The sequence below is a fragment of the Poeciliopsis prolifica genome, unplaced genomic scaffold (genome assembly GCF_027474105.1).
Source record: "Poeciliopsis prolifica strain line A6 unplaced genomic scaffold, Auburn_PproV2 SCAFFOLD015, whole genome shotgun sequence".
Taxonomy (NCBI): Eukaryota; Metazoa; Chordata; class Actinopteri; order Cyprinodontiformes; family Poeciliidae; genus Poeciliopsis; species Poeciliopsis prolifica.
This window is the reverse complement of record NW_026562390.1, coordinates 11,296,821-11,322,318: the sequence shown is the minus strand read 5'-3', so window position 1 is coordinate 11,322,318 and position 25,498 is coordinate 11,296,821. Positions and strand designations below refer to the sequence as shown.

Genomic DNA, 25,498 nt, shown 5'->3' with positions numbered 1-25,498 from the left:
TTACAATTTTGTGTATAAAAAACAACACTGAAATGCATAGTTTCCTTTCTGCTGTAAAGGTAAAGCACTTCTACTAGGTCTATAACATAAAATGCCAAGGAAGTATATTCTAGTTGGTGATTGCATTCTGACAAAATGTGAGCAAAAACAGACACTTGTGAGCACTTTGCCAAGCTACTGCAGTACTGAGTGTTAACACCCAATCAAAGCCCACATCATCTAACCAAAATATGCTCGGTTTATTAAATTTAAAGTCCTTAAAAGGTTGACTGAGAGTTTTACATTATTATACCTGTAAGTATCTGATGTGTGTTAGCACATAAGACTTCTTTCATTTATTCATTTAAATGAAAACAAAATTATATACAATACCAAAAATATATAAGTCAATAATATATATTTTAAGGCAGCAGAAAGAAGAAAAAATTCTTGTAATATCTGCTCCTTTCATCCCAAACATATTTAAACAATATCTATTTACAAAAAACAAAACTACCACAAAACATCCAGCACTATTGCAACTTTCAGCAATGTATTTGCTTAATTTATTATTTTTTTAGTCCCAAAAGAAAATAGAAGTAAAGATTAGTATGGTATCTTTCAACAATTGAAAACAATTGAAACAATTTAAATTTAGTTGCCTTACAAGTACAACAATATACTTGGAAAGTGATCTAAATAAACCTACAAAATTTAATTATTTCCTTTCAGGATGAGAAAGGAGTGTGAAAATGTCGATGTGCCTAAAAAAAAAAAAAAAAAAAAAAAAAACAAGGAAGAGACATGTTTCTGACGCTAGGGGCGCTGTTGGAAACATGCCACAGGAAGTACTTTCGATATTGCGACCTCCTCTGCACGCTGGAAAATGGAAACCTGCTGAAGAAACGTGGACACAAACAATCATATATGAAACTGTCCGCAGTCACTGCTTGATATCTTTGTCCACTTGAGCTTAATAACTCGACTCCTCGCTGTGACCTGAAGGTAAACATGTCTTTCTGACTGAAACTTTGTATGTTTACAAGCTGTCGGCAGCTGAAAATAACACGTTTCCCCCTCTTGTTCATTAACTTCTGTATACACATTACCAGTTTTCCCTAAGGGGTGTTTTAGTTTAACAAATCATGTCATTTAATGTTTAGTCTCGTCATTAACCTGCCGCATTGACATTATGGACTGGGGTTGATAATTGTGTTGTTAAACTGACACGTTAACTGTTGAAAGGAAACATAATTACATTGTTCATTTTTGCTGGTCAGGTCAGAAAATGATGTAAGTTTCCCAGATCCGGATAAGTATGTCAAAATATCTGTTAAAGTTTTATCCGTCCATCCTTTTTATTTGTCTGTCATATGTCTTTTATTTCCTTCCTTACTTTGTGTTCTTTTCTGCAGAATCTAGGATCAGCCTGACTGTTGTAAAAATGTCTGCCTTTAGCTGCTGCACTTGTATTTGAAAACCGGGCAAAAAAAAAAAAGAGAAAAGACACAGAACTTTAAAAATGTAGGGAATTGCAGAGTTTACTGATGAAAAGGTTTATGAACTCTGTTATATGAAAAGTCAATGACTGTGTTTGTCTTCCACGGCAGATGGGGAAGGCTCCGAAAAAGAAGAGCCTTGCGGACAAGGTCCGTAAAACCAAAGCAGCCACAGAGATCAAAAACAACCCTTTTGAGGTGAAAATTAACAGAAAGAAGTTTGATGTTCTGGGGAGGAAAAGCAAACATGATGTGGGTCTGCCAGGAGTATCCCGTTCCAAAGCCATCAATAAGGTGAGAATCAGCTCAACTGTCTGACTTGTTTCACGTTTACAGCCTGTTTCATATTTATATTTCATTTATGAGTCGCTCTTTTATGTTGTGTAATAATTTAACTAAAATTATGTCCTTATTTTGATAAGAGGAATTTTGTTAACATGCTTTTATATCATATATATAGACGTTTATTTTGCTAGGAACATATTTGAAAAGAAAAGGTGATGCCACAAACCTTTCATTTACAACATTTACCATCATCTGTTTGTTGCTGCTTCGTCTTTCACTTGTCTTGACAAGTGAAAGTTTGTCAAGAGTTTGTCAACAGTTTGATACATGATGCAACATCTAGAGCAAACCAAAAAATATTTTGATAATGCTAATGAAAAATGGTGCATGGTTTTAGAATTTTCTGCTTTTTCTGCATAAAAAAAATCACAAAGTGGGATTTACATACATGCCATCGATTTAACACTGTGCCATGTTGACAGAGGATTTTTTAAGCAAATGGAATTACAAACCAATTTTAAGTAGATTGTAGATTGAAATATTCAACAATGATATTATTTTGTTTTTTAATCTACAGCGAAAAGAAACTCTCCTGAAGGAATACAAACAGAAAAACAAGTCCAACAAATTCATCGACCGACGCCTTGGAGAATATGATGCCAAAATGACTCCAGAAGACAAAATCCTTCAAAGGTTTGCCATTGAAAGACAGGTTAGTGACTTCTTCATTGATCTGGGTTGGATTTGATTCCTTTTTATTGACTTGGCACAGAAAGTAAGAACATTTGTTTTTGGAAAATTATTTCTTTACTGCATAAATGCTTATTGTACATTAGCATTAAATCTGTTCATTTTGTGTGGTCTCTGTTGTCTGGATGATTGAAGATTTAAGAAATAAGACATATTTAACAATGTTTTAATTGCTACCACAGTCTGACACTTTCCCCAATTCTACTGTCACCTACTCTTGACATATTTCTTCCCATTGGTGTTTGGTTCTTAGCGTTCTGATGGAAAGAGAGACGTCTTCAACCTGAACGAGGAAGAAGAGCTGACTCATTACGGCCAGTCGTTGGCTGAAATTGAGAAATTTAATGACACTGTTGGTAGCGATGATGACTCAGAGGAGAAAGGCCTTTTATCAGGTGAGTCCAAACCAAATGCTATTCAGGAAAGGAAAGTTTATTTGTATGCCACATTTTCAGCCACAAATCAATTCAAACTGCTTTGCATAATGGAAACATTAAACTTTACAATCATGCAGGTCTTTTGCTTTTTCGTTTTTGTTTTGTATCTAATTACTGATGTTTGAAAATTCCCATCATCTAATTATTGCGTGTGAGTTATGTCATCAATTTGTTACTAAACGTGTTTTATTTTGACACACAGCTGAGCTGACCGCCTCCCACTTTGGAGGCGGAGGGGGTCTGCTGAGGAAGAAAACATCTGGGGGGGACCAGGAGGATGAGCAGGGGGGTCAGAAGACCAAATCCAGACAGGAACTGATTGAGGAGCTCATCCAGAAGTCCAAACTGGAGAAGGTGAGCTGACAGCACATTATTAATTGTTAGGCAAAATAACAATTATGTTTTTTTTTCCAACTAGTGATAGCAGTGTTTTTTTTCTTCTGGTGTTTATGTTCAACACAGCATTCCTACAGAGAGATTGAAAGTTATTTGTCCATGCATTCATTTCTATCATTGAATTAACCTTGTATCCCTTTTAAATGTGTGTTTTAAACATTGCTGAAATGTGACATTGGAGAGGCCTGGAAAATGATGCAGACATTTGTTCACAGAGGGAGCGTCAGGTGCAGAAGGAGGAGGCCCAGGAGCTGACAGAGAAGCTGGATCAAGATTGGAAAAGCATTCAAGCTCTGATGGTGAAGAAAACTCCCAAAGCCGAACACGTCGACAAACCGGAGGAGAAAGCAAAGGTATGGATAAATGAAATAAAATAAACCCTGAAAGGTTTCTGTCTCACACCTCGTACTCCTCTGATTTCTGCTTCTTGTTTGGGTTTATCAGCCGGAGGAGTACGACATGATAGTCCGAGAGCTCGGCTTCGAGATGAAGGCCCAACCCTCAGAGAAGATGAAGACCCCAGAGGAGCTGGCCAAGGAAGAGAAGGAGAAACTGCAGAAACTGGAGGTGACTGCAGCAATAGCTGTAGCTGTCATCACTGCTTTTATTTTTGCACCTTTTTATGCGACAGGTTCGATCTGCTTTACGTTTCTTCAGGCTGACCGTCTGAGGAGGATGATGGGAGATGAAGGCGGGGACAGTATGAAGAGTCAAGTCCACATCTCTGCCGACGACCTAAACGACGGCTTTGTCTTGGACAAGCATGACACGAAGACTCTTGCTTATCAGGTATCTCAGTTCAAAACGGGTGGGCTTTAATAATTTTTTTTAAAAATAGTTTTTAAATAAATGTTATTTTCTTTCTGAAAGGATGGAAAATGGAACATTGAGGAAGAGGATGAAGACGACAAGGAAGAGGAGGGAGAGACTGGAGAGGAAGAGGGTTCAGAGGCAGAGGGCGAAAATGAAGAGGAGGAGGATGATAATGATGATGATGTGGAAGAAGAGGAAGAGGAGGGCAGCGGTGAAGATGAAGATGGTCACTCTGACCTTGAGTCTGAACAGGAAAGTGAGAATGAGGATGAGGATGAGGAAGAGGAAGCGAGCAGTTCCAGGCAGCAGCAGACTCTGAGCAGAGAGGAGCTGAAGGCCCAGCAGGAGGCAGCCAAAGCAGAGCTCCCATACACATTCACCGGTGACTGCTCTCACTCTACTACCGATTACTTTCAGTTACAAATGTGCATTGGGCAAGTCGAGGCCTTCTTCAAGATTTCTTCTTCTCCAAAAGAGTTTAAAAATCTCTTTCTTCTTTTAGCTCCCGAAAGCTACGAAGACCTGAAAGATTTGCTTCACGGTCACACACCCGACAACCAGCGCCTCATCATGGCCAGGACTCAGAAGTGCAACCATCCTAGTTTGGCTGCAGGCAATAAGCTCAAGCTGCAGGTACGCCACGAAACATAACATTTATCCAAGTGAAGTTTGCGTGAACTTAAGTTGTTTGTTTTGTTTATCTCAGAAACTTGTGGGCTTTCTACTGGAGTACATGGGGGAGTTGGCTACAAGAAGTCCACCAGAGCTCTGCACCATAGATAAACTCATTCCGTGAGTTCAGAAAGTGACTTTCTTTCCTTAATTTACACCTTAGGCTTAAAATTTGGGGAAAAAAATGGATTTCTTCACATTTTCTTCATTATTTCCTGAAGGGAGCTGTACGCTTTGTGTCAGATGTTTCCTGAAGCAGCCGGCAAGTCCATGCAGAGCATCCTCGGAGATGCTGCTCACAGCATGGAGGAGGCCGTTGAGATCAAAGGTCATGCTGCTTTTCCCACATTAGACATGGTATGAATTATTAACTAGAAAACTGACTTCCTCCCTTCAGATTCTGACAGGTTTTTATAAGATTTTGGTCTTTGGGTTGTGACAGCCACAAAAGCTGCTTTACTTGGCAACATGTTTTAGATCGTAATCGTCTTGAAAAACCCAATGCTAACTTCTTTTCAATGGACTGTATTGCAGTGTTTATTTTGCCATGAATTTCCATGTTACCATGCTATGGGGAAATAAAGGCCCATAGCATCACAGATCCTCTACTATACTGGAGTTAAAACATGAGCTGCTTTTCTACATATTTATACTTTGTATTTCATAGAAACCAGGTGAATTGTTTGTTGAAGAAAAGCTCCTTTTTGACAGACAGAGGCAAACAACTACTGAAATCTCATTAAATGCTATCGAACTCCATTTGTTTATGTTTGTGATGGTTGGCATCTTAGGAAAAGATGCCTTTTTCCTAAGATCAATTCCATACAGGCAGTTTAAATGTGAACTGTGACTGAGATTTTGCTGGCTGTTAAGCATGTTTGTTTATTTGTAGTATTTTAAAGGTTTAAATATAATGGTTTTAGTTTTCTAAAAGCCACACTTAATGGGTGAAAATAAAAACTTGAGTATCAGTATGAATGTTTCAGAAACTAAAAAGATGAAACTGAATTTATTTCTTTGGTTCAGAGTCTCCTGCTGTGCGTATGTTCTTGCTCGTCAATTTGCTCTGCATCTCTCCATCTGCGTTCAGCACAGCTGCAAGAAAAGTTCTTTTTTTCAACAAACTTTGAATCCAAACTGCCTTTGAAAGTTATGCAAAGCCAGGGTTACAAAGCAATAGTAATAAACTGATCTCCAGTGCTTCTACCAGACTGTGTCAAAGCTCGTTTGTGTTTTGTATTTTTAGCTTGTTTACCTCAAAGTGACAGCATTGCTGTTCCCAACCTCAGACTTCAGGCATCCTGTCACAACTCCTGCCCTGCTTTTTATCAGCCAGACCCTTACTAAGGTAAGACAATTGCATCTCGATCATTGTCTGGATTTTGTTATTCGTTTTTTTCCAGTTTATTTTAGTTGTTATTATATGTAAAATTAGAAGTAGAACTTCAGCTTCATATTTTTTAGACTAGAATAAATTCTCCATGTACAGAGCTGAAACATATTTTACATTTTCTAAACTAATAGTTCTACTGGATCTATTCAAACTCCCACCAAGATGCTTATTGTCTGCAATGAATATTTAATTTCTTTCTGTCTGTGTGTATTTTGTGCTTTTTAGTGTCCGGTGAGATCATTACAAGACCTAACATCAGGTTTAGTGCTGTGCTGTCTGGCTGTGGAGTACGTCTCATTTTCTAAGCGCTTCCTGCCGGAGCTCATCAACTTCCTGAGTGGAACTTTACATCTGGCTGTGCAGGACAAGGCCTCTGCAGGTACAGTATGTTCACACTATTAAAGCTTCTTCTATTGGTTCACCTGGTTTTGTTTTGAGGTGAAGCAGAACTGACCTGTTTTGTCTATTTGTTTCAGGTGGCATGGTGGTGCCCCCCTTCAGGCTGTCAGGGAAGTACAGTGATCTGCTTGTGTTGTCTAACTCAGAGTCCTGCAGCAGCTGGAGCAAGAAAAACCTCCCGCTGTCTGCGACCCAGCAGCTGGAACTCAAAAGTGATCTAGACAAAGATCACTACAGGTAAGACTTAAAGCACTTGGTGTGTTAAGTTGTTTTAGGTTTGACAGTTTATATCTGACATCTCCTTTAATAAATCAGTCAAATTTAATTCTAAAGAAAGATGGTAGCTGAAAGGTTAACGAAAGGTCGCATTTCCTTGGTATATGTGTTTAGCTACTGCCACCTATTGTCACTTTGAACATTTTATGATTTCTGTTAGCAATAATAACACAACCAGAAAAATGTTGGTCAGAATTTAAATATCCAGATAAGGATAAGTATGTTTGAAAAATATATTGATGTTGAGATATAGGTAGTGTCGAGGGCAGAGTTGCCTTTAAGAAACCTTAATTCAAGACAAACAAATTCAACAAATACACATTTATAGATAAAATGCAGACAATAAAATTAGTTTAAGCATATTTGGTGAATGTAAAGATTGGGAAGAACCTAATAAAAAAGGTGAGTTTTTAATGAAGGGGGAGAAACTATGGTTCAAATGAACAGAGATATAGAATTATAGAGCCAGGGAGCAATGTGTTTGAAAGATGAAAGAGGAAAAATAAAAGTAAAGTTCAGAATGAAGTTCTATGTTTGAGGACTTGAAATAAGAGTGAGGGAGCAAGCTTCAAAAAGCTTTCAGGTAAAAATGATCATTCAAATGATTGCTGGTTTTTTCCCCATCTTTGGAAAAATATTACATGGGCTGTAACAGCTATGTCAAGACAGTAGGTGGCAGTAACAACCACAATAATGACATAATTGAAAGAAGATTCAGAGCATGGCTAAAGCAGTGCTAGCTAGATTGCAGCAAGCACTGCTATTTTGACACTGCTTTTCCTTTTTTCTGATTCATTAAACTATTTAGTTTAATAGCAACAAATTCAGTCAGGACATGCATGGTGTGTCCTGATAGATGGTGGGCATTTTGCGAAATGTTTTTATCATCTAATATTCTGTTTGTACTTTTGATCAAAGAAGGTTCAGGAAGGTTGTGGTGCCTCTGCAGGCTACAGACTCAACGTTAAACTTAGTGAATGGAGCTGCAAGAAACTAAATGAGAAACCTAAGAGCTTTTAGAGTAGTTGCTCTATTTGGAGGGAGATATTGATGAAGACAGATGATGGGGCTTAAATAAAGGCCAGCAGAATGAGTCAAAATATTGCAAAAGAAAATGTGTTATCGATACTTACATGTACATTACTTTTATGATGTGATGAATGAGCTAATGATCTATTAAATGCAATCAAGATTTGGGCTCATTTTGAAAGAATAGTCTGTTTTCTCTACACAATCAAATAAAGCAGAGAGAGGCAAGGTCAAATCAGAACCAGGAAAAAGGGAGCCGAGGACACGCCTGTGCGGAACGCCACTGGTAACAGATTGATTAAAGTATGCAAATAATGAAAAAGTCTCAATAGAGCAGTCAGACATATCTGTGTCAGAGTTTTGCACTATCAGGAGAACAAAAATGTAATGGAAGATAAAAACCGAGTCTGAAACACGACTGTAATTATAGTACAAAATACATATTTGTTCTTTTTCTGTCAGGATAAACACCTTCCTTCAACCAGCTGTTGATTGAGTCTGCGTGTTTCTCTGTATCGATCCAGATAGCAATTTTCATTGACACAGTGTGGATGTGAAAGCCTGAGATGCACCACCATGCTGTGTTTACCGGCACACACTTTGTGGCTCAGAGCGTCCCCTCGTGCAAGTCTGAGTCACAGGCGTGCTTTCACACAGCAGCTGGTGTGTGGGCACAAAGCGAAGCTTGCAAACAGGCTTCAGTGGAGTACGTTCATGCTCCCTTTGAGAGAGTGGGCATTTTTATTTGTATCCAACAATAAATATTAGTCAGAAACATTAAATTAGATGCTCAAAATGATTCAGGCATTGAAATCACAGAAAAAAAAACATATTTCTGAAACTCTTTATTTGTTTATATTGAATAAGGACGAAAAATGTGAACTCGATGAAACGAACTCTTTTAATCATTTACAATAAAACCGTTCTGTGTTTAAGCATTTCTGTGCAAGTCAAAATATGTAAATTGAACCCAAAAGTATTTGCTGTAAAATGATTCCCACGTTCTGTCGAAGGCAGAGAAAGCATCGATCTCCTTCACACCGTGTGAATGCATTTCTGCACGTCCTCACACCTCAGCGCCCAGTTATTTTCTAATTTCTGCATTCCTTTTGGCTATTCAGACACATGCTCACCAGCTGCTGTGTTTGCAAAGGACAGTGACTGTAGTTGTTTTTGCAAGAGTGATTAAATAACAAGTCAGTGAGTGTACACTGCATGAAGGTTAAATTGTCTCTAAACAAATAATGATGAAGATGCACGCACACACAGTACTGAAATTCCACCAAAATATTTATACAGTTAATGCAGGAATACGCCTTGTCTTATTCATTCTGTCATTTTCATTATTGTACATTTATATTAAATGATTTAAGCACATATATGGATAGTTTTTGGTTGTAATATATCCTGACCAGAACCAGAAAGACTCCACTCTTGGATCACAACAAGACTTATGTGGTGTTTTTTTAATAAATATTTTTTTCTATTATTATTATTACTATACCACTAAGTAGTGATACTTGATTAACCAACGACTCCTAATCATTGATGGTGTCACGTTCGACAGATTCTACACATTTTCAAATGAACTTTTCTGCCACCCAATTACGGCTATTTTGAAATACTTTTCTTCTGAATCGCTAAAAACCTGTCAAATGTTGTGAAAGGCAGTTTACATTTTAACAACCCGCCCAAACTGGCTGTTTTTCAGTGTTGAAATAAATGGAAATAGTACCCAACTGAACAAAGACCTGGCAACACAGCTGTTCTGTTTTTTGTTATTTGGCACAATTTTCTGTTGTCCCGCAATTTGTTATTGTGAACGCAAACTCTTCTTACTTGTTTATAAGAATATACTGTACAGAACCTAATAGGCTGCCGTCAGTGTCTCTGTTTAAACCTGGGTAGTTGCAATTTCCAAAATTATATAAAGTTTTAGGTTTTTTTGTTTTTCATGTTGAATTGGTCCAAAAGATTGAGAAACTTCTAAATTTGCCATACATACAGTTATTTTTACTGCGTTTGACTTGCCAGAAGGGCGGATAAAACGTTTTCATGTTGAATGAAAACGTACATGCACTTCCTATTAACAGACATATAAAAATAGGAAGTGTATGCAATTTATTTTTGGTTTTTGCCCTTGGCAAAAAGAAAGAATCACTTGGTTACCGTTGAATATGTAAAGAGAGGATGTAGGTGGCTAGGTCATACTTGTCTGAAACCTGACTGCATATCTTTTTTTGTTTTGTTTTGTTTTATTTTTGCAGGTTGAATTGCTTGTCTACTTGCCTGGACCTGGTGAAGAGATGTTGTCTGCTCTACAAAGATCTCACCTCCTTCACGCACATCTTCCAGCCAATCAGAACCCTTCTCTCCAAGCATCTTTGCTCGCAAATATTACCAAGTCCTTTAGAGGTTAGAAACATGTTGGTTTAATGAAGCAAAGTTTCCCTTCCGCTTTTTCTCTCTGTGTCCTGATCTTTTGTGTATTTTCACTTAGTTATAGTGTTTGTTGTTTTGCTGCAGGAGCTTCACAGCGAGATCTTGGAAGCTATCAGCAGCGCCTCTGTGACTCACACTCGGCTAGTTTTCGAGAAGAAGAAGCCGATTCCCCTGAAATTGTTTACACCAAAGATTGTGGAAGTGTAAGCGTTCAAGAGAGACTTCTTCCTTCCGGATCCTGTTGTTTAACAATAAACAAATGGTAAATATATATTCATCTGCTTTTCTTTTGATTTAATTGATCTTTTTTTAACAGCTTGGACTACGGAAAGAAGCGCGGCTGCACCAGGGAGGAGAGAGAGAAGGAGCGACTGAAGCACAAGTACAAAAAGGAGTTCAAGGGAGCGCTGAGGGAGATCAGGAAGGACTCTCGCTTCCTGGCCAGAGAAAAGCTCAACGAGGTCATGAACAGGTACGGATGAATCTCGTCGTTCGTGTGCATGAATGTGAACCAAAGCACTGCAACGCCTTTAACATGTTTACATATGTTGTGTTTCAGGGATGCAGAAAGAAAGAGGAAGGTCAAGGAGCTCCTGGGCAGTTTAGCCTCTCAGGAGGGAGAATGGAAAGCTCTGAAAAGGAAGAAGAGAAAGTGAAATCCAGAATTATAGTATTAACCTTGTGCTTCTCATATTTGTGGAATAAACATTTTGGTGAATTTCAAGGAATCTTTTAATCTTCCTTCTTCATGAAAACATTTTGTGCTGATTGAAGGGTCATTTGACGAGGGCACATTAGAATAAGCTCAAATTCTTAAAATAATTGACACAGCTGTTTCACTGCATTTCTATTCAAATGCGCTGGGTGAAAAGGGGCAGTACAAAAATTTATGAAACGCCATAATTTGTCATGAATGCGAGTCGACCATCATGTTTCAGAAAGGTAATGATTGTGAATCTTTGATGTTCAGTTTCTCACTGCAGAGAAATTCAAATAATCTTGTACAACATTAAGTTTACTCAAAAATAAATCTCTCACAGAAGCCCAAAAGTTTAAAATATGAGTTGTATATTTTTTAGTTTGGGGTCATATATCTAATTTAAGTTATATACGAGGTATGTGACCTAATGTACCTAATATATTAGGTGTACCTGCTCTCTTTCTACAGCCGAAGAATTTTATTAAATATCTATCAACGTTCCAAATTTCCTCCAACTTTGAAGTAATTGCAACCAAATTTTACAGTGTAAAGGCTGTAAAATGATCACAAAATAATAGCTTGAGCTCTGTGAGTTTTAAACTTGACCAGAACTGGTTTCTGCATCCGTTAAATTCCTTTTAAAAAATTCGCCACAGCTGCATCTTTTCATTGAATTTGGGTTGATTTCTTCTAGGCGGTCCATCTCGGGAGATGGCGTGCGATTGACAGATTGAGAAGAGAAAACAGGTAGTCATTTGATAGTTAAGCGTATTCTTTGGTTGCTGGTTCAAAATGTTGTTCGCAAAGCCGTGACTCAGCTGGCGAACAACAACAACCACAGAGAATCATCCTTTGGATGGCATGAATGTACCAGGACACAGCAGATGACATGTATGTAAATAACATGGAACAAGGCTCAGCATGTTATGGTGGCTATTCTGTCTATGAAAATGTACAAGTGGGACAGTCATGTTCAAGGCCAGACTGACTGACTGCTTTGGGACAAAACAGAGGTCTGTTGGTATCGTTAATGAAACAGCTTTTTAGTTTTGCATTACACTTTAATGCATGTTGCTGCTGTCGGGGGGGGATAGTCTGACTCACTGGTTTGGTGCTGCTTTCTCACAAGATGATGAGTGTGAAGCTGCACTAACATCTATTCGACCTTGTTAAAATTGTTTAATATTCTGGTTACAATAGCTTATTTAGTAAAGCACAACCCAATGTGTTCTCAGTGCAGCCGTCACTGGTTCAAGTCCCAGACTGATGACTCTAGCCACGTTTACATCCCCGTTCTCACAATTTTGTTTTCTGTCTGTTGACTGTCAAATAAAAAGACAGTTGATCCAGTTCAGACTGATAGAAGCTGAAAAGCTTCCTTGTCCAGGTAGTACATCCTCGATTCGAGTTTGCATTGAGCGGTTCATCAATGTGAATATAACATTTATATACAACTGTTTTTTTTTTTTTTTATCAATGTATAGATCTGTTTGTTTCTGTCTTTTTTCTGATACCTTTTTTTTTACCTGAACTGAAGAAAACCCAAAGGCTACCTTACTGTGAATGAAACCAATCTGGATCCTGCAATCTGCCTCTTTTGCTTACTTTGTCCCCCAAACACAGACCAGCATGCAGGTGTTTGCCTGTCAGCTGGAGAGACAGCAGTGTCCTCCTCAAGGACGCGGCAGCATGTGGAGAAGTGGAGGCCAGAGGTCACCACCTTTCGCCTCACAGAAAATCCTGCTGAGAAACACCCTTTCTTGTCTCCTTGATGTTGTTTTCGATACTTTTATGGAAGTCATATTTGCTGTGAATTCTAATTTGTTTCTTTTTGTTGCAGAAATATCAGGATTTGACCAGAGTCTAGATCAGAGATAGATAAAGTGTATGAATACTGAAATATTTTTTATTCTCTGACACAAAATAACAGAGGCTTTATGGTCCTAGATATCTATAGCAGATGTAAACAGATTGCTAATAAACCAATTTGACAAAAAAACAAACAAACAAACAAAAAAACACAAAACAACTATTTTCATAGTTTTTACTTTACAAGTTTTGGACAGCAATTTCCATCTTTTGCAGAAATTGTATTGGATTTATTCTATTCTAAATTACTGTTAAATTTAAAGATAATTCTCAAACATCTTCCACCTAGTTTCTGATTGCCCAATCTGGGGCATCTCCAGTTTATTCACATTGTACAGCTTGATTAGTTTCAAAACAGTTCCTATCGCAATTTGACAAAATAAGTTATGAATGTTAAAAAAAAAGAAAAATCATTATACACAAAGTGACATTTACAAGATTTATGTCCAGTAAAATTAAGGACTGACTTTTGAAATTGTATCCATGGTTGGGGATTACACAGAGCCATCTAGTGTGTTAAACCATTACCCTTAATATGTGTAAACTCTCTCAAAATGAGTTCATTTTTTGTTGAAGTAGAATACACTCAAAAAATTAGAAATGGTGAGCTTGGTGGGTTTGTTCCTCTTAACCTCCTTATCCTCACTGTGCTTGTTAAGATAATTTTGCTTCCTTGTTCAGTCATATTTGTTTCCGTTCAAGTTTATTTACCTTTTAAAGTAATACTCTGACTGGAGATTTAGGTGAATGTAAACACATACAACGTAAATACATTACACATATATTCATCTATGTTAAATAAGATTTTTACCTCAAACTTAATGTAAAAAAACAAAAAAAAAAAAAACAATTAAAACTCATGAGTTTTACATAAGAACCTGTTGTTTGACAACAATTTGACATCAAATTGTGAACAAGTCTGTTTTCATTTAGGAAATCAGGCGTTGAAGCTGAAATGTGATTCAGAAACACACATTTGTTTTGTAAATACATAATTTGCCACACTGACTTGTTCATACAGGACTTCCAAGAGCATAATCCTGCACTTTACATATTTTATTCAACGTTTTAATCCAAATAAATCCATGATACAGCAGTGAAGCTGAATATTACTTTTACATGCTATAAAATACAACATAAATGCACAAACAGCCCAGAACTTTATAGTATCCATTGCAAAAAACAATGACAAAATACACAACAAAATAGAGAATATCATTATGCATCCATCTCAAACAGGTCTGTGTTAATTGTTCCTTTATATAGAGACACTTAGGTGTTTGTAAATTGTGTACTTCCATGTTTGTGTTACGGATGCAGCCAACCAGCTGACAGCGGATAGACACACACACACACCTACACGTGCACCCACACACACACTCTGGGATCAGGTGGCCTTCTCAGTGGGAGGGAGTCACTGTAAACGACAGCTGGTCACAGAACACACACACCTGAGCCGCCGCCCGGGACGCAGGACGCGCCAGCACACTCGCACGACATCACTCTGTCTCCCTACAAGACATTTACTGCAAAGACACACAGAACGGCACACAAAGAAACGCACAGACGCCAAGCACAGACTCCATGACGGACCAGAGACGAGGCACGACGGGACTTGGCAGAGCGACATGGAATGTTTGGATCATTTTGCTTCGACTGTGAAGCCGCCGAGCCGCTCAGTCGTCTGAGTCCTCCTGGGGTGAGAGAAAAGAACAGGTTTTGCTGTGACTCTGCTGCTGCATAGGCAAATGTGATATAATCCCCCTATTCCATTATGATGTTGCATCTGAGACACAGGAGCTGGTCTATAAACACCCCACCCAGTCATATGATTTATTAATGACCTCTGACTGCCGTCACACAGGGCTGAAAGTCAGTCTGTGGCCTTGATAGGAAAACGTCTCAGACATATTTGTTTTCTTTATCTGTATGATCTTAAACACCTTTCTGAGACAATCCTGATTAACAGTATGACATATGATTAGCTTCCACCAGTAGCTGTAAGGTAAAACCTTTGACTAATTAAAATAATTATCATCACCTTTATATTCTTGCAAGCTCTCAAGCAAAAGTGAGATGAACCCTCATGCAGGTATCCACCAGTTTTTTTGTATTGTTCAAAAATGTTACCTCTGTAGGTTCAGTGGAGTCAGTATCGATCGGTGATTCCACTACATCTGGTATTGCTGAGACATCCTCACCCTACAGAAAAAAGTAGAAATATATTTCACTTCCAAATTTTACACCTCGTCTCTGCATCTTTCATATATCCCGTAAAGATAACATTGTACAGGACAACAATAGTGTTACTGTACCAGAGAAGCCCACATGCTTAGCCTCAAGCCTTTCTTTAGCTAAACTAACTCATGTGTTGTGTTGTGTAGTTGGAGAATAACCTATTATTTTAAGTCAATTCGAGACACTTGACTACACAGTTCCTTGCAAGTGTATTTAACTGCAGTAAACCAGTCCGAAGTCACACATAATTGTGAATTACAAGGAAAACAATGGAATGTTTTGTATTGCAAACGATGTTAAATTGCAGTCAGACCTGAATCAGAACCAGAACAACCTTTCTTCATGGAATGTGCACATCAGACATTTTTGCAAAAAAGTTCAAGCTCAGTCAAATTGGATAAGGAGCATTTGTGAACATTAATTTTGAACTGCAGACATACATTTGATTAGGCTTACGTCTGGCCTTTGACTGGGATGTTCTAGCAAAATAATTTGCTTTGATCTTAACCATATGAATGTTGCTCTGTATCTTTCAGGTCATTTTGCCTTTAGGAGGTGAAACTTTTTCTTAGTCTGAAGTCTTTTTCAGCCTTTATTCCCAGCTCTTCCCATCAACTCAGACCAGCTTCCTATTCCCAGAGCAGAAAAAGTATCCCCACAGCATCATGCTGCTACTGCTATGTTTAAAGGTGAGGATTGCGTGCGTAGGTTGTAGAGTCAGTTTGCAACTTGTACACAAACTGAATCTATTGCACTGAATGTTATTCTCCATTCTGAGATCACTTCGCTCTCAAAACACAGGCTTACTTTGGAAGTGCTTCAAAAAGTCGACATCTAAATATAGAGAGGAAAAAATCTGTTCAATCTTAAATACAAGATATAAATTCCACTGAATTCTTTGTTTGTTTCAGGATGAATGTGCATCACAGCAGTCATTATGGCTGGAGGCGCTAAAAAATAACGAGGTTTAAAACACTGATGAAAAATGGACGTGTCTCCCGTCTTGATTACACCGTGTGACGGAGCTGACCTTGATTAGAGGTGATCACTGTGTGTTGATGAGTGCTTGTGGACGTGTGGGGCTACCAGATGGGGAGTATAACCTTTAGGACGTCTTTGCACTTTCTACTCCTGCTGTTGCATTTCAAACACACCATCAAGTCTGTGTTTTTCAGAAAAAGCACCCTCCTATTAACTAAAGTAAACATTCAGGCAAATTTAGCCTGAATTATCTCTGCAACGCTAATTTACCAAAGCAAACAACTGAGAATGATATATGTTAAGACATCCATTTTCTGATTTCTCCTTTTTCTGTTGTTTCACGTCCACGTTTGTCCTATATCTATGCATTTCTGGGTCCTTCTGCCTTTCCAGCCGCGCTGTATCAGCGTGAGTCACCAACAGATGATGAATTGGTGAAACAATCGAATGAGAAGATTAATCTGGACAAAGCATTATGGTGTCGACTGCTTGCTCGTCTGTGGGCGAGTCTTTATCTGTCTGAGTGTCTCAGGAGAGCGGTGGAGGGACTTTTTCCACCTGGCATTAATTTTTAAATAGAATCAATATTAATGATGTTTAATGACTCTGAGTCGCTCGGGAGCGCTTGTTAAATGAGGACAATCTGCTGCCATCTGCATGCCAGTGTCTTGTTTAAAAGAATGTAGATTTTAACTTTCCCACTCTGCAGGTTTCTTCTTGTCAGATCGTTCAGTCAGTCAGTTGCATTTACATCCCTCTCTTGGTCTGTCCTCTCTTCTAAAGATTCTACTTAATTATGCTACACTTTCTTTTCATTTTGTGTAATCTAATATAACTAATTTCTTGTCAAAGGGATGCAAAAGGAGACAATTGGATTAGTTAAAGATGAGTTGAAAAAAACACTTTTGTTTTTCCAAATCTTTCGTATCTTATCTCTTCATGGGGCACAGGTTTGCTTACAGCAACCTGTGAAGGCACAATTAAGGAAATGTAAGTGCATGGCGTTCAGAAGTGACACGATTTGCTTTTGTGAATTCCCCCGTGCCTCGGTGCTAATTAGGGAACGGAAGATTTAGGATCACAACAAACACTGAAAAATGTGTTTGTGTTCCCTGGGAAGCTTATTGTTCCCTGCTACTCAAAAGCAGGTGGGTAATTACAGCCGAGTTCAGTTTGTATGTTCATTTTAACATATTATTAATAGGAGTGGAATATGGAAATGCAATCGCTTTAAATGAAATATTACAAAGTCCTCTCTTTGCTATCAGTGTCTGACAAAGCTCATTTATCCGCACCATAAAAAGGTAAAGACATCGTCACTTTGTAGAAAAAGACACAAACAGTAGTTGCACAGATCAGCAGTACTGGAATTAAACTAGATGACTTTAAGGATGCTCTCATTGACGACATTATATTATTAAAGTACAAAATCTTAAAAAGTCTTTGGAACAGCACAACAAATACCCCCAAAAAAACAACACTGTTTTCTGGGATACAAAGAAAGAAAAGAGTCATGATTTTATGTTGGAAACTAAAGGAAAAGGTCTCGCATTATTCTGAGTGGGATTATTTTTGCTGCACTCTTCAGTTAGCCTTACTGAAAAGGAAACATTGATCGATAAGCTACAGAAGCATTGCTGACTTCTCTGAGTTCATTAAGATTGGACCGGATTGAAGTTGAAAGCTATTTTGTGGTTGCATGAATTCACAAAACATGAGTCGTTGTGTGCAAGGCCAGTTTTCACATTTGATATGTGAGGAGATGGTAACATGAGTAACAAACAGCTACATTTCTACATAAAAATGAAGATTCTGTTAAGGAATTGTATATAAAATTTCTACATAAAAATAAACTGAGCTCAAGAGATCAGATGCAAAAAATTGATATAAAAATATAAACATTTTAAAAATGTAACAACAATCTAAAATAAAAACCTAAAACATATCATTTTTTAAATCTGGTTTTCTTCCTGATAATTGGCAGAAAAACAGCAAAACATATTTATTGCAATAAGTTCATTATTATAGTCATGATTCATTTATTAACTTGTGTCTTTAGAAACCCAGAGGGCAAAGATCTGGAGTTTTTCTCTACATCCAGCGATGCATTGTAGTGGATGTAGCTAACCAGTTAGCTAGAATTTATCTAACTGGTTAGCTAAATTTTTAGTAGATATAATCAAATGGTTATGAAGTTTTAGCATTTTGACAATATATCTATTCTTTTTGTAATTTGTCAGAAAAGTTTTAATTCTATAAAATACATAATGCCGTGTACTTAGTGGTCTTACAAAGAATTTCAAACGTACACAATACAAATAAAAGTGCCTTTTGATGATAAGACAGGAGCATAATTTTTCAGGTTTGACTTTTGTCTGAACAGCAAATGGTTTGCGCCGATAAACAACTCTGGCCTCCTCCTCCTGCTCTGACAGACGAAGGCCAGACTGACTGATGGAGAATGCCGGGTCGCTACCAGTATGTAACTGCTTTCATTTCAGGTGAGAAAGACATGCAGCCGATATGAAAAATGGTGACAAATGACTCAAGGTCGGTACGCCATTTTTAACACAGTGAAGGCTTAGTTTGGAGCTTCCACATGAAATGGAGGAATACACTGTGCTGCTGCCTCTGGGTGTGTTTAAATAAACAGCTTCATCTTCACACATAACTCAGTAATGGAAGCTTCTCATATTTTGGTATCTTCACTTTTTTCATAAAAACAATTGGTCGCTCTCAGGGGCCTCTTTTAATTGCAAGTACCAACATAGAATGCTACTTTTGCAATCAGCTTTTTATGATAGTTCCTCCGTACTAAATATTCCACAGTCAATAGCAGTGCCAAAACAGAAACTTTGCAAACTGGTAGGCCATGTAAAGATATACAGGATCAATAACTTCATACCTTCAAATAACAATTAGGTCAAGATTAGTGCATAGAGAGCTTCATTCAAATGGGTTTCCTAAGGTTTTCATCACCAAGCCCAATGCAAAGTGTTGGATCCAGTGGTGTCAAGTATGTTGCTACTGAACTCCAGAGCCACGGAGACCAGATCATCCTTCTCTGTCTGGAAATCCCATGTAACAGTCTCTGTCTGGTAGTTGCTAAGGAGAGCTGCACGTTCCTTACTGCACTGTGTATTATTTGACACAGAGGGTCCTGTTTTTCAGGAGTTTGGCAGGGGCCCTTTTGCATACTAAGTGAGGCCCAGTGCTCTGTGGGAACATTTTAGAGAAGGCCCTTTTTGGATTCAATGTGAGTGTGCGCACAGCAACGTGCAACATGGACACCAAGTATGACCCCTCAAAATATCACACTTCCTATACATACTCCAACAAAAACCAGTCACGGTTTCCAACATCTTATCTGCTTTCAGCCTACCATGTATAAAGTTCCACTTGGACAAAAGTAATGAAACATCTGATGCAAAATGCTTGTCCACTTGCTGAGCACCTGTGTCCTTCATAGATATTTGTCCATGCAGAAATTTGGAATCTAAACAGTCATGCAAAGCCTTTACTTGATTTCCAGCTCTGGGAAGTTAAAACAGATTATTATTACTTTTTTAACTTGCTGTGCATTAGTTTCCATTATTTATGAAAGACAGACATGACAAATGGACAGAGATAAGCTAAGCTCTTAGCTCTTATTTATTGACATCACATTAATAAATTATCTACTTTTGGACCAGATTTAATAAGTAAGCACATTAGTTTTGTCTATTAAATAATAGAACTGTATTTCAAAGTAAAAGATCAGGACTGTCCTGTTACTTTATTTTTTAAAGCTTGACAATTAAAATACAAAATTCTACATAAGGGGCAGGTTTAAGTAATAAAGACACACCCTGACTAATTGCCACAACAAAATATGCAACAGATGATAACAGAAGAGCTTAAGATGTTCATATCTTGGAAGAGATTTGCTTCTCCAAACCTCAGACATTTTCAGGGATCAATCAGTCAGCCAGCTAAATTAACGTGTTACCAAAAACATCCATCACTTCAGTCTCACTTACTACATAACTGACATGTTGCTTTCTCTAAATGGAATTTGTCCCAATGATATTTACTTTTTAAGGTATTTTTCCATCTAAAATACTTTAAGACAGTAAGAATAAATTTGCTGAATGAAAATTTTGGTTATAAAAAAAAACAAAAAACTTTTAGTTTAATTTCCCCAGCATGCATTTGTCCTGCTTTTGTATACAAAGTCATACTTTTAGTAAAAAAAAAAGCTACAGGCCTGGTATTGTACCATAATGTAATGTTCAGGTAAGCAAGCTGCAAAGGAATTTTTTGACGCATCAGAAACAGCTGACGTATCGTTTCTATTGCCCACATGCATACCAATGGTATTTAACCTCATGCTAAGCTATACCGGCACATATTCCTTATATATTCATGAAGATTCACTCACCTCTGCATGCCAAATGCTTGAAGTGATTCCAACTGTAGACAGTCCAACTTTTCTGATTATTTAAGCTAATAATAATTTCGATACTTGGGAGAATTTAAAGACTATGTGTTGAACATTGAACTTTCAGCCCAAGATGGTTAGACAATCATATATGTAACGGAAAGGAAAACAAAAAAAGATAAGTAGCGCTGTTTGTTTTTATAACTCAATCCCAATAAACGTTCCCATTACACAACGTACATAGAAACAACATACATACTTTAGAAATGTGAAGAGCTGATTGGTGCCTAACATCCCCTTAATTTCTTCCCAATTTGACTCAAGTAAAATGTGCCAGTGCACATTGCAAGATTAAGAAACAGAGCAACAGCAGATGTAATTTCCCTATGGGATCATCTGGGAGGCATGTGGCGTAAAATCTGTTACCTTTAATAACAAAGTTGTGGCAAAGTTAGAAAATGCAGGTACCGATCAAATTAGAGATGCAGCCAAAACCTCTGATAAGTAAAAAATAAATAAAAATTTGTCATGTACGTTATCTGACTGTAACTGTAATTTTGACAAAATACTTTTTAAAATATTCTTTCTGTCTTCTTTTTTCCAGAAAACGTAGAGATTAAAACCTTTTTATGAAAAGATAAAGAGATGAATTGGTGTTACCATAAATTGTGATGTTTTTTGGTGTTTTTTTTTTTGGTACAGTTTTAACCAACAGACTTTGATAAGTAATTATAGTGCTTTAGAAAAGCTGAAGACAAAAATCTCATAAAATGGAACCAGCTGTTTTGTAAAAGAAGAAATGTTTCACCAAAAATTGTCACTTACTATTCAAGACGAGATTAAAAGCCTCTTTCTTACTTGTTTGGCTGGATCCTTCTTGACCAATCCAGTGGCAGCGGCGATGTTGCCCGCTCCTTCCACGGTTTTCTGGGCCACAGCAGTAACCCCGGTAACCACAGCTCCGCCCACATGAGACACTCCAGACACAGTTTTTTCAGCGACTGCAGGGACAAAAGGAAGGAGAAAGGAAAAGAAGAAGAGAGGGGAGGCTGTATTATTACAGTCTCAACACACAGGAGGATTACAAACAGAAACATGAAACAAATCCCACAAGTCATTCTAAAGTTTTTTTTTAAAGTAATCTGAGAAGCAGTTATAATAGAAACAACTGTAATTATTACTGTTAGCTTGTCTTCTACTTGGCGTTTCAAGGCAAGTGATTTATTAATGATTTTTGCTGTGTTGCAAACAGATAAAAAAAAAAAAGTGTGCGTAATTCAATCAGCTAACCTAATTTGAGGAAGAGCCTCGGGTGAGTGCTGTTCAAAGAGGCAGAGAAGGCAAACAAATTTATCCCCATGATGGACTAATCATCTTTGATGGACGGTTGCAATCGAAATGGAGGCAACAGGTGAAGGCTTTCACTGATCAACCCGTACAGCATCATTAATCAAGACCAGAAAACTCACAGGGCCCAATCACGGCCTGCACGAACCTCTCCAAAGCAGATTATCGGATCATCTACTGCAGATCGCTGACAAGACATTATGTCATAGTGTATTTACTTCACCTGCTTAGTGTAAGAAACAAACAAAGAAACAAACCATCTGCCAGGGTTCCTATGGTTAAGGTAGGCCTGGCTCTGCTTGTTCCCCCCCTTGTTCTGAATGAGAAGTAGCAAAGCAAGGCCTGCAGGGAGTCACTCAGGTGTAGGGTGAATAAAGCAGTGGAAACGTGATACTTTTCCACCCACAGAGATGCTATATATCTGTCCTGTTAATCGCCTGAGGTATCGGTGAGGCAATCTCATTTTGCTTTTCAATCATGTAAAAGATCTGCAGAGCTAAAACTTGTCCTTTGTTTGTGAAATTACACCTGGATTGGTCTGAAATTGTCAAACTATGGTAATCTTGTGTAAAAAAAACCCAAACAAAAACAAAACAGATCTGTATGGAATTACTTGAAAATATAAAACAAAAACGTGCTATATTATTCAACTGGCTCAATTTCAAACAGATAAGGCACAAATACTCCTTTTGCTGTTTAAATTATATTACATATTAATTACTGTAGTCAGGACTTGAGTGAGCAGGATGTGGGCCCCAACTTTAAGGTCCAAACACTCATCTTTAATAACATTAAAAAAATAAGAAAAACCCATCCTAATTATATCCATTAGTTTTATCCAGTTGTTGAATTGATTTTAATAATTATGTAAAAAACTATCTTTTGTTTTTGTCTTTCACAGTCAAAAACGTATACAATGATGTTTGCATGTCAGCTTAAAAGAACCTTGTCAAAATAACAACTTGTAAACATCAAGCCCAAATTTCTGTATCAAATATGTATTTTTTTGTTTGTCTGATGTTTTTTTCTGAACACAGATGTCACGTTTTCATTATGGGGAAGCGAGAAACCATCATAATTAACAGAAATGACAGCTTCAAAACATCAGTCGTGTTGGTTCTTTGAATACCAGGTTTCACCAACTATTTTCCAATAATTACATGTTAACTATGTAAAAATCCAGCATCTTAAACCATCTCACAAAGATATGGAATTACATTTTTTTTTCTCTGGACGCTTGTCAAATACTGTATGCATTAAAATTCAACAACACAAACAAACAAACAAAAAGAAACAGCAACTCCTAATACCCTCTAAAACTTCCTTTGACTATAATACTATCTTTGGCATTAAGTTATTGAATTAGTTTGAATATTTTTATGCAAGCCTTTTTCTTTCCCATGGGGCCAGGAAATATTTAAAAGCATTCTTATTTTAGTAAGCTGACTGGTAGTGTGCAGCAACAGGTGGGGAAAGGGCAAAACTGGATCACTTTGTGTTTCAAAAAAAGTCAGATAAAAATCTGGACACCTTGTTCAGATTTTTATCTTCACAAACATAAATAGTAAAATTTAAACAAGAACATTGGGAAGAAGTCATTGGCATTAATACAAAGTCATTACCTGTGGAAACTCCATCCTTTGTTTTAGTACCTGAAAGACATATGAGTGCCAAATATTTACAAGTATGACAATCAAAATGACAATACAATGTGGATTTATTTTTATTTTCTTTTTAAATTGGGGTGACTACAGTCACTTCCTGAGCATAAAATGAGATAAATTCCTGGCACCCACCAACATACATAACCCCATCCTTCGTCATCTCAGCCGCTCCAGTCACTCCCTGCTTGGTTTTCTCCGCCGCTGCCACGACCCCGTCCTTGGCTTTGGAGAAACCCTTCATCAGCGCGTCCATGGCGGCTCGGTTCGGCTCCCGGATCACACGCACCCAGCTACCAAGCAGGTCCAGTCAGACGCAAGAATTGAATTAGTTGCCGTGAAAACACAGAAGTGATGCCACCGCCCCGCGTTTTTTTTTTTTTTTTTGCTTTTCTATTCTTTTCTTTCTTTCTCCTCCCTCCCTTTTTCTTCCTCTGACTGGTTTATTACAGGATGGAATATCTGCGCTGCCCAATGCGAGCAGCTTTGGAGCAAATCCCACCTGTAGGAATTACATCCTGTGAATGGCAGCAGTGAAGGGCTTTGCTATTAATACAAAGGACAGATAGTAAGGGAGGAAACGGAGCAGACGCGCGCACATATTACTGCTACGACAAAAAGGTTCTTTGTTGTACGGTAAATAAATAAATAAATAAAATAGGCCTAAAATAGGAAAAAAATAACAGAAGTGCTTCACGCACCTGTTTGCTTCAACTTCCTTTCAGCACACAATGTGACGGGTCTTCCCGGGCGGCAGCGGAGTCTCTCTCCCCCCACAAAGAGTGACACCGGGCGGCTTCACGGACTCCAAACTTCAGCTGCTCCCAACAGACGACGGCGTGCAGACTGTCCTCCACTCGGACGGACAAGAGAGGACTCTCCACGGGTCCGTTTGACAGACGCCTCCCACGCCACAGAGCCGGAGAATGGAGCGATTGATCACTCTCCCTCACGCGCACATAACACGCTCCCTCGCACGGATTACGTAGCCGTTCCTATACGTGGGTTGTCCACTGTGAGTAGGAGCAGCAGCAGCATCTGTGGCTCCACTGCCAATTAGGCTGGTGGCCGTGTAATTACTGAAAACAACCGGGCTCAGCTATTCTCTCTTCCCACATGTGACTCAGGATGTTAAGAGCAGCTGCGTGCAGCAGGTCGGTGGCGACTGGAGGCCAGTTTTTCCATCAGTTTGTCAACAAATTTGCTTACAGTGTAACTAGAAACTTCTGCAGGATATTAGAAAGGCAGATTACATCAATCTTCTGAGCTTTGTGTGAGTCATTTAACGACAAATGTAAAAAAAAAAAAAAAAAAGAAAAAGTAGCTCAAGCGATGCAATAAGTTAGACACACATCAGCAAACAACAAATCTATTTAAATGTATTTTATTAGAGGAATTTAAAATTTCACGCTTCACCTTTATGAGAACCAAATACAGCAAGAGGAAAATACATTTGAGGATTTACTCGCCTCTAAAATTACTTGCAGGCGATTCAGAAACCATTTTCAAAATACACACAAAACCCTTTGCATGTTAGTTTTGGACAGACAGACGTCATTTAACATTTAACCTTCCAATCCTAATCAGAACCCTCCTTCGAAACCTTATTTGAGCCCTCCTTCCTAACCCTAATGTCAAACTAAATATCAACCCTAATTAAAATCCTCCCTGCAACTCTCCTTTCCAAAATGACTAATTTTACTATGCTCTAAAGAACCATAACATGGAAAGTTTACTGGATTTCTCATAGATCGTATGACCACCAACTTGCATGTGTGGACTAATTTTCTCTGGCTACCTACAGCACAACCATCTTCTTTCTAGTTGCCCCTAATTATAGCTCAAATGAGCTAACTTGAAAGTTGTTTTGCAGTGTTTAGGAGAATTAAAAGATGGGGATAAAGACAGTACA

At 38.0% G+C, this 25,498-nt stretch overlaps 2 protein-coding genes across 2 annotated transcripts; one reads left to right on the top strand and one right to left on the bottom strand.

Moving 5' to 3' along the window:
• Nucleotides 1-836: 836 nt before the first annotated feature.
• On the top strand, nt 837-11,094 carry nop14 (NOP14 nucleolar protein homolog (yeast)). The gene is made up of 19 exons (XM_055040373.1): nt 837-984; nt 1,590-1,772; nt 2,341-2,475; nt 2,767-2,908; nt 3,153-3,304; nt 3,562-3,699; nt 3,791-3,913; nt 4,004-4,135; nt 4,217-4,541; nt 4,662-4,792; nt 4,866-4,951; nt 5,053-5,188; nt 6,078-6,179; nt 6,450-6,603; nt 6,701-6,860; nt 10,196-10,343; nt 10,455-10,573; nt 10,687-10,842; nt 10,930-11,094. The coding sequence occupies exons 2-19, from the start codon at nt 1,590-1,592 to the stop codon at nt 11,024-11,026; spliced, it is 2,619 nt and encodes an 872-aa protein (XP_054896348.1). The 5' UTR covers nt 837-984; the 3' UTR covers nt 11,027-11,094.
• Nucleotides 11,095-13,100: 2,006 nt separating this feature from the next.
• Nucleotides 13,101-24,656, bottom strand: LOC129366484 (alpha-synuclein-like). Its single transcript, XM_055040374.1, has 6 exons — nt 24,288-24,656; nt 23,722-23,879; nt 23,548-23,577; nt 21,437-21,579; nt 15,070-15,141; nt 13,101-14,633 (listed from the first exon to the last, which is right to left on the bottom strand). The coding sequence occupies exons 2-6, from the start codon at nt 23,840-23,842 to the stop codon at nt 14,616-14,618; spliced, it is 384 nt and encodes a 127-aa protein (XP_054896349.1). The 5' UTR covers nt 23,843-23,879; nt 24,288-24,656; the 3' UTR covers nt 13,101-14,615.
• Between the last annotated feature and the right edge of the window lie 842 nt (nt 24,657-25,498).

Coding starts and splice junctions, on each gene's coding strand:
- nop14 (XM_055040373.1), top strand. CDS start 1,590: ATGGGGAAGGCTCCGAAAAAGAAGAGCCTTGCGGACAAGGTCCGTAAA. Junction 1,773..2,340: donor GTTCCAAAGCCATCAATAAG/GTGAGAATCAGC, acceptor TTTAATCTACAG/CGAAAAGAAACTCTCCTGAA. Junction 10,574..10,686: donor ACACCAAAGATTGTGGAAGT/GTAAGCGTTCAA, acceptor TTTTTTTAACAG/CTTGGACTACGGAAAGAAGC.
- LOC129366484 (XM_055040374.1), bottom strand. CDS start 23,842: ATGGACGCGCTGATGAAGGGTTTCTCCAAAGCCAAGGACGGGGTCGTG. Junction 21,580..23,547: donor AAAGGATGGAGTTTCCACAG/GTAATGACTTTG, acceptor TTGTCCCTGCAG/TCGCTGAAAAAACTGTGTCT. Junction 15,142..21,436: donor AGAAGGATCCAGCCAAACAA/GTAAGAAAGAGG, acceptor TTTTTTCTGTAG/GGTGAGGATGTCTCAGCAAT.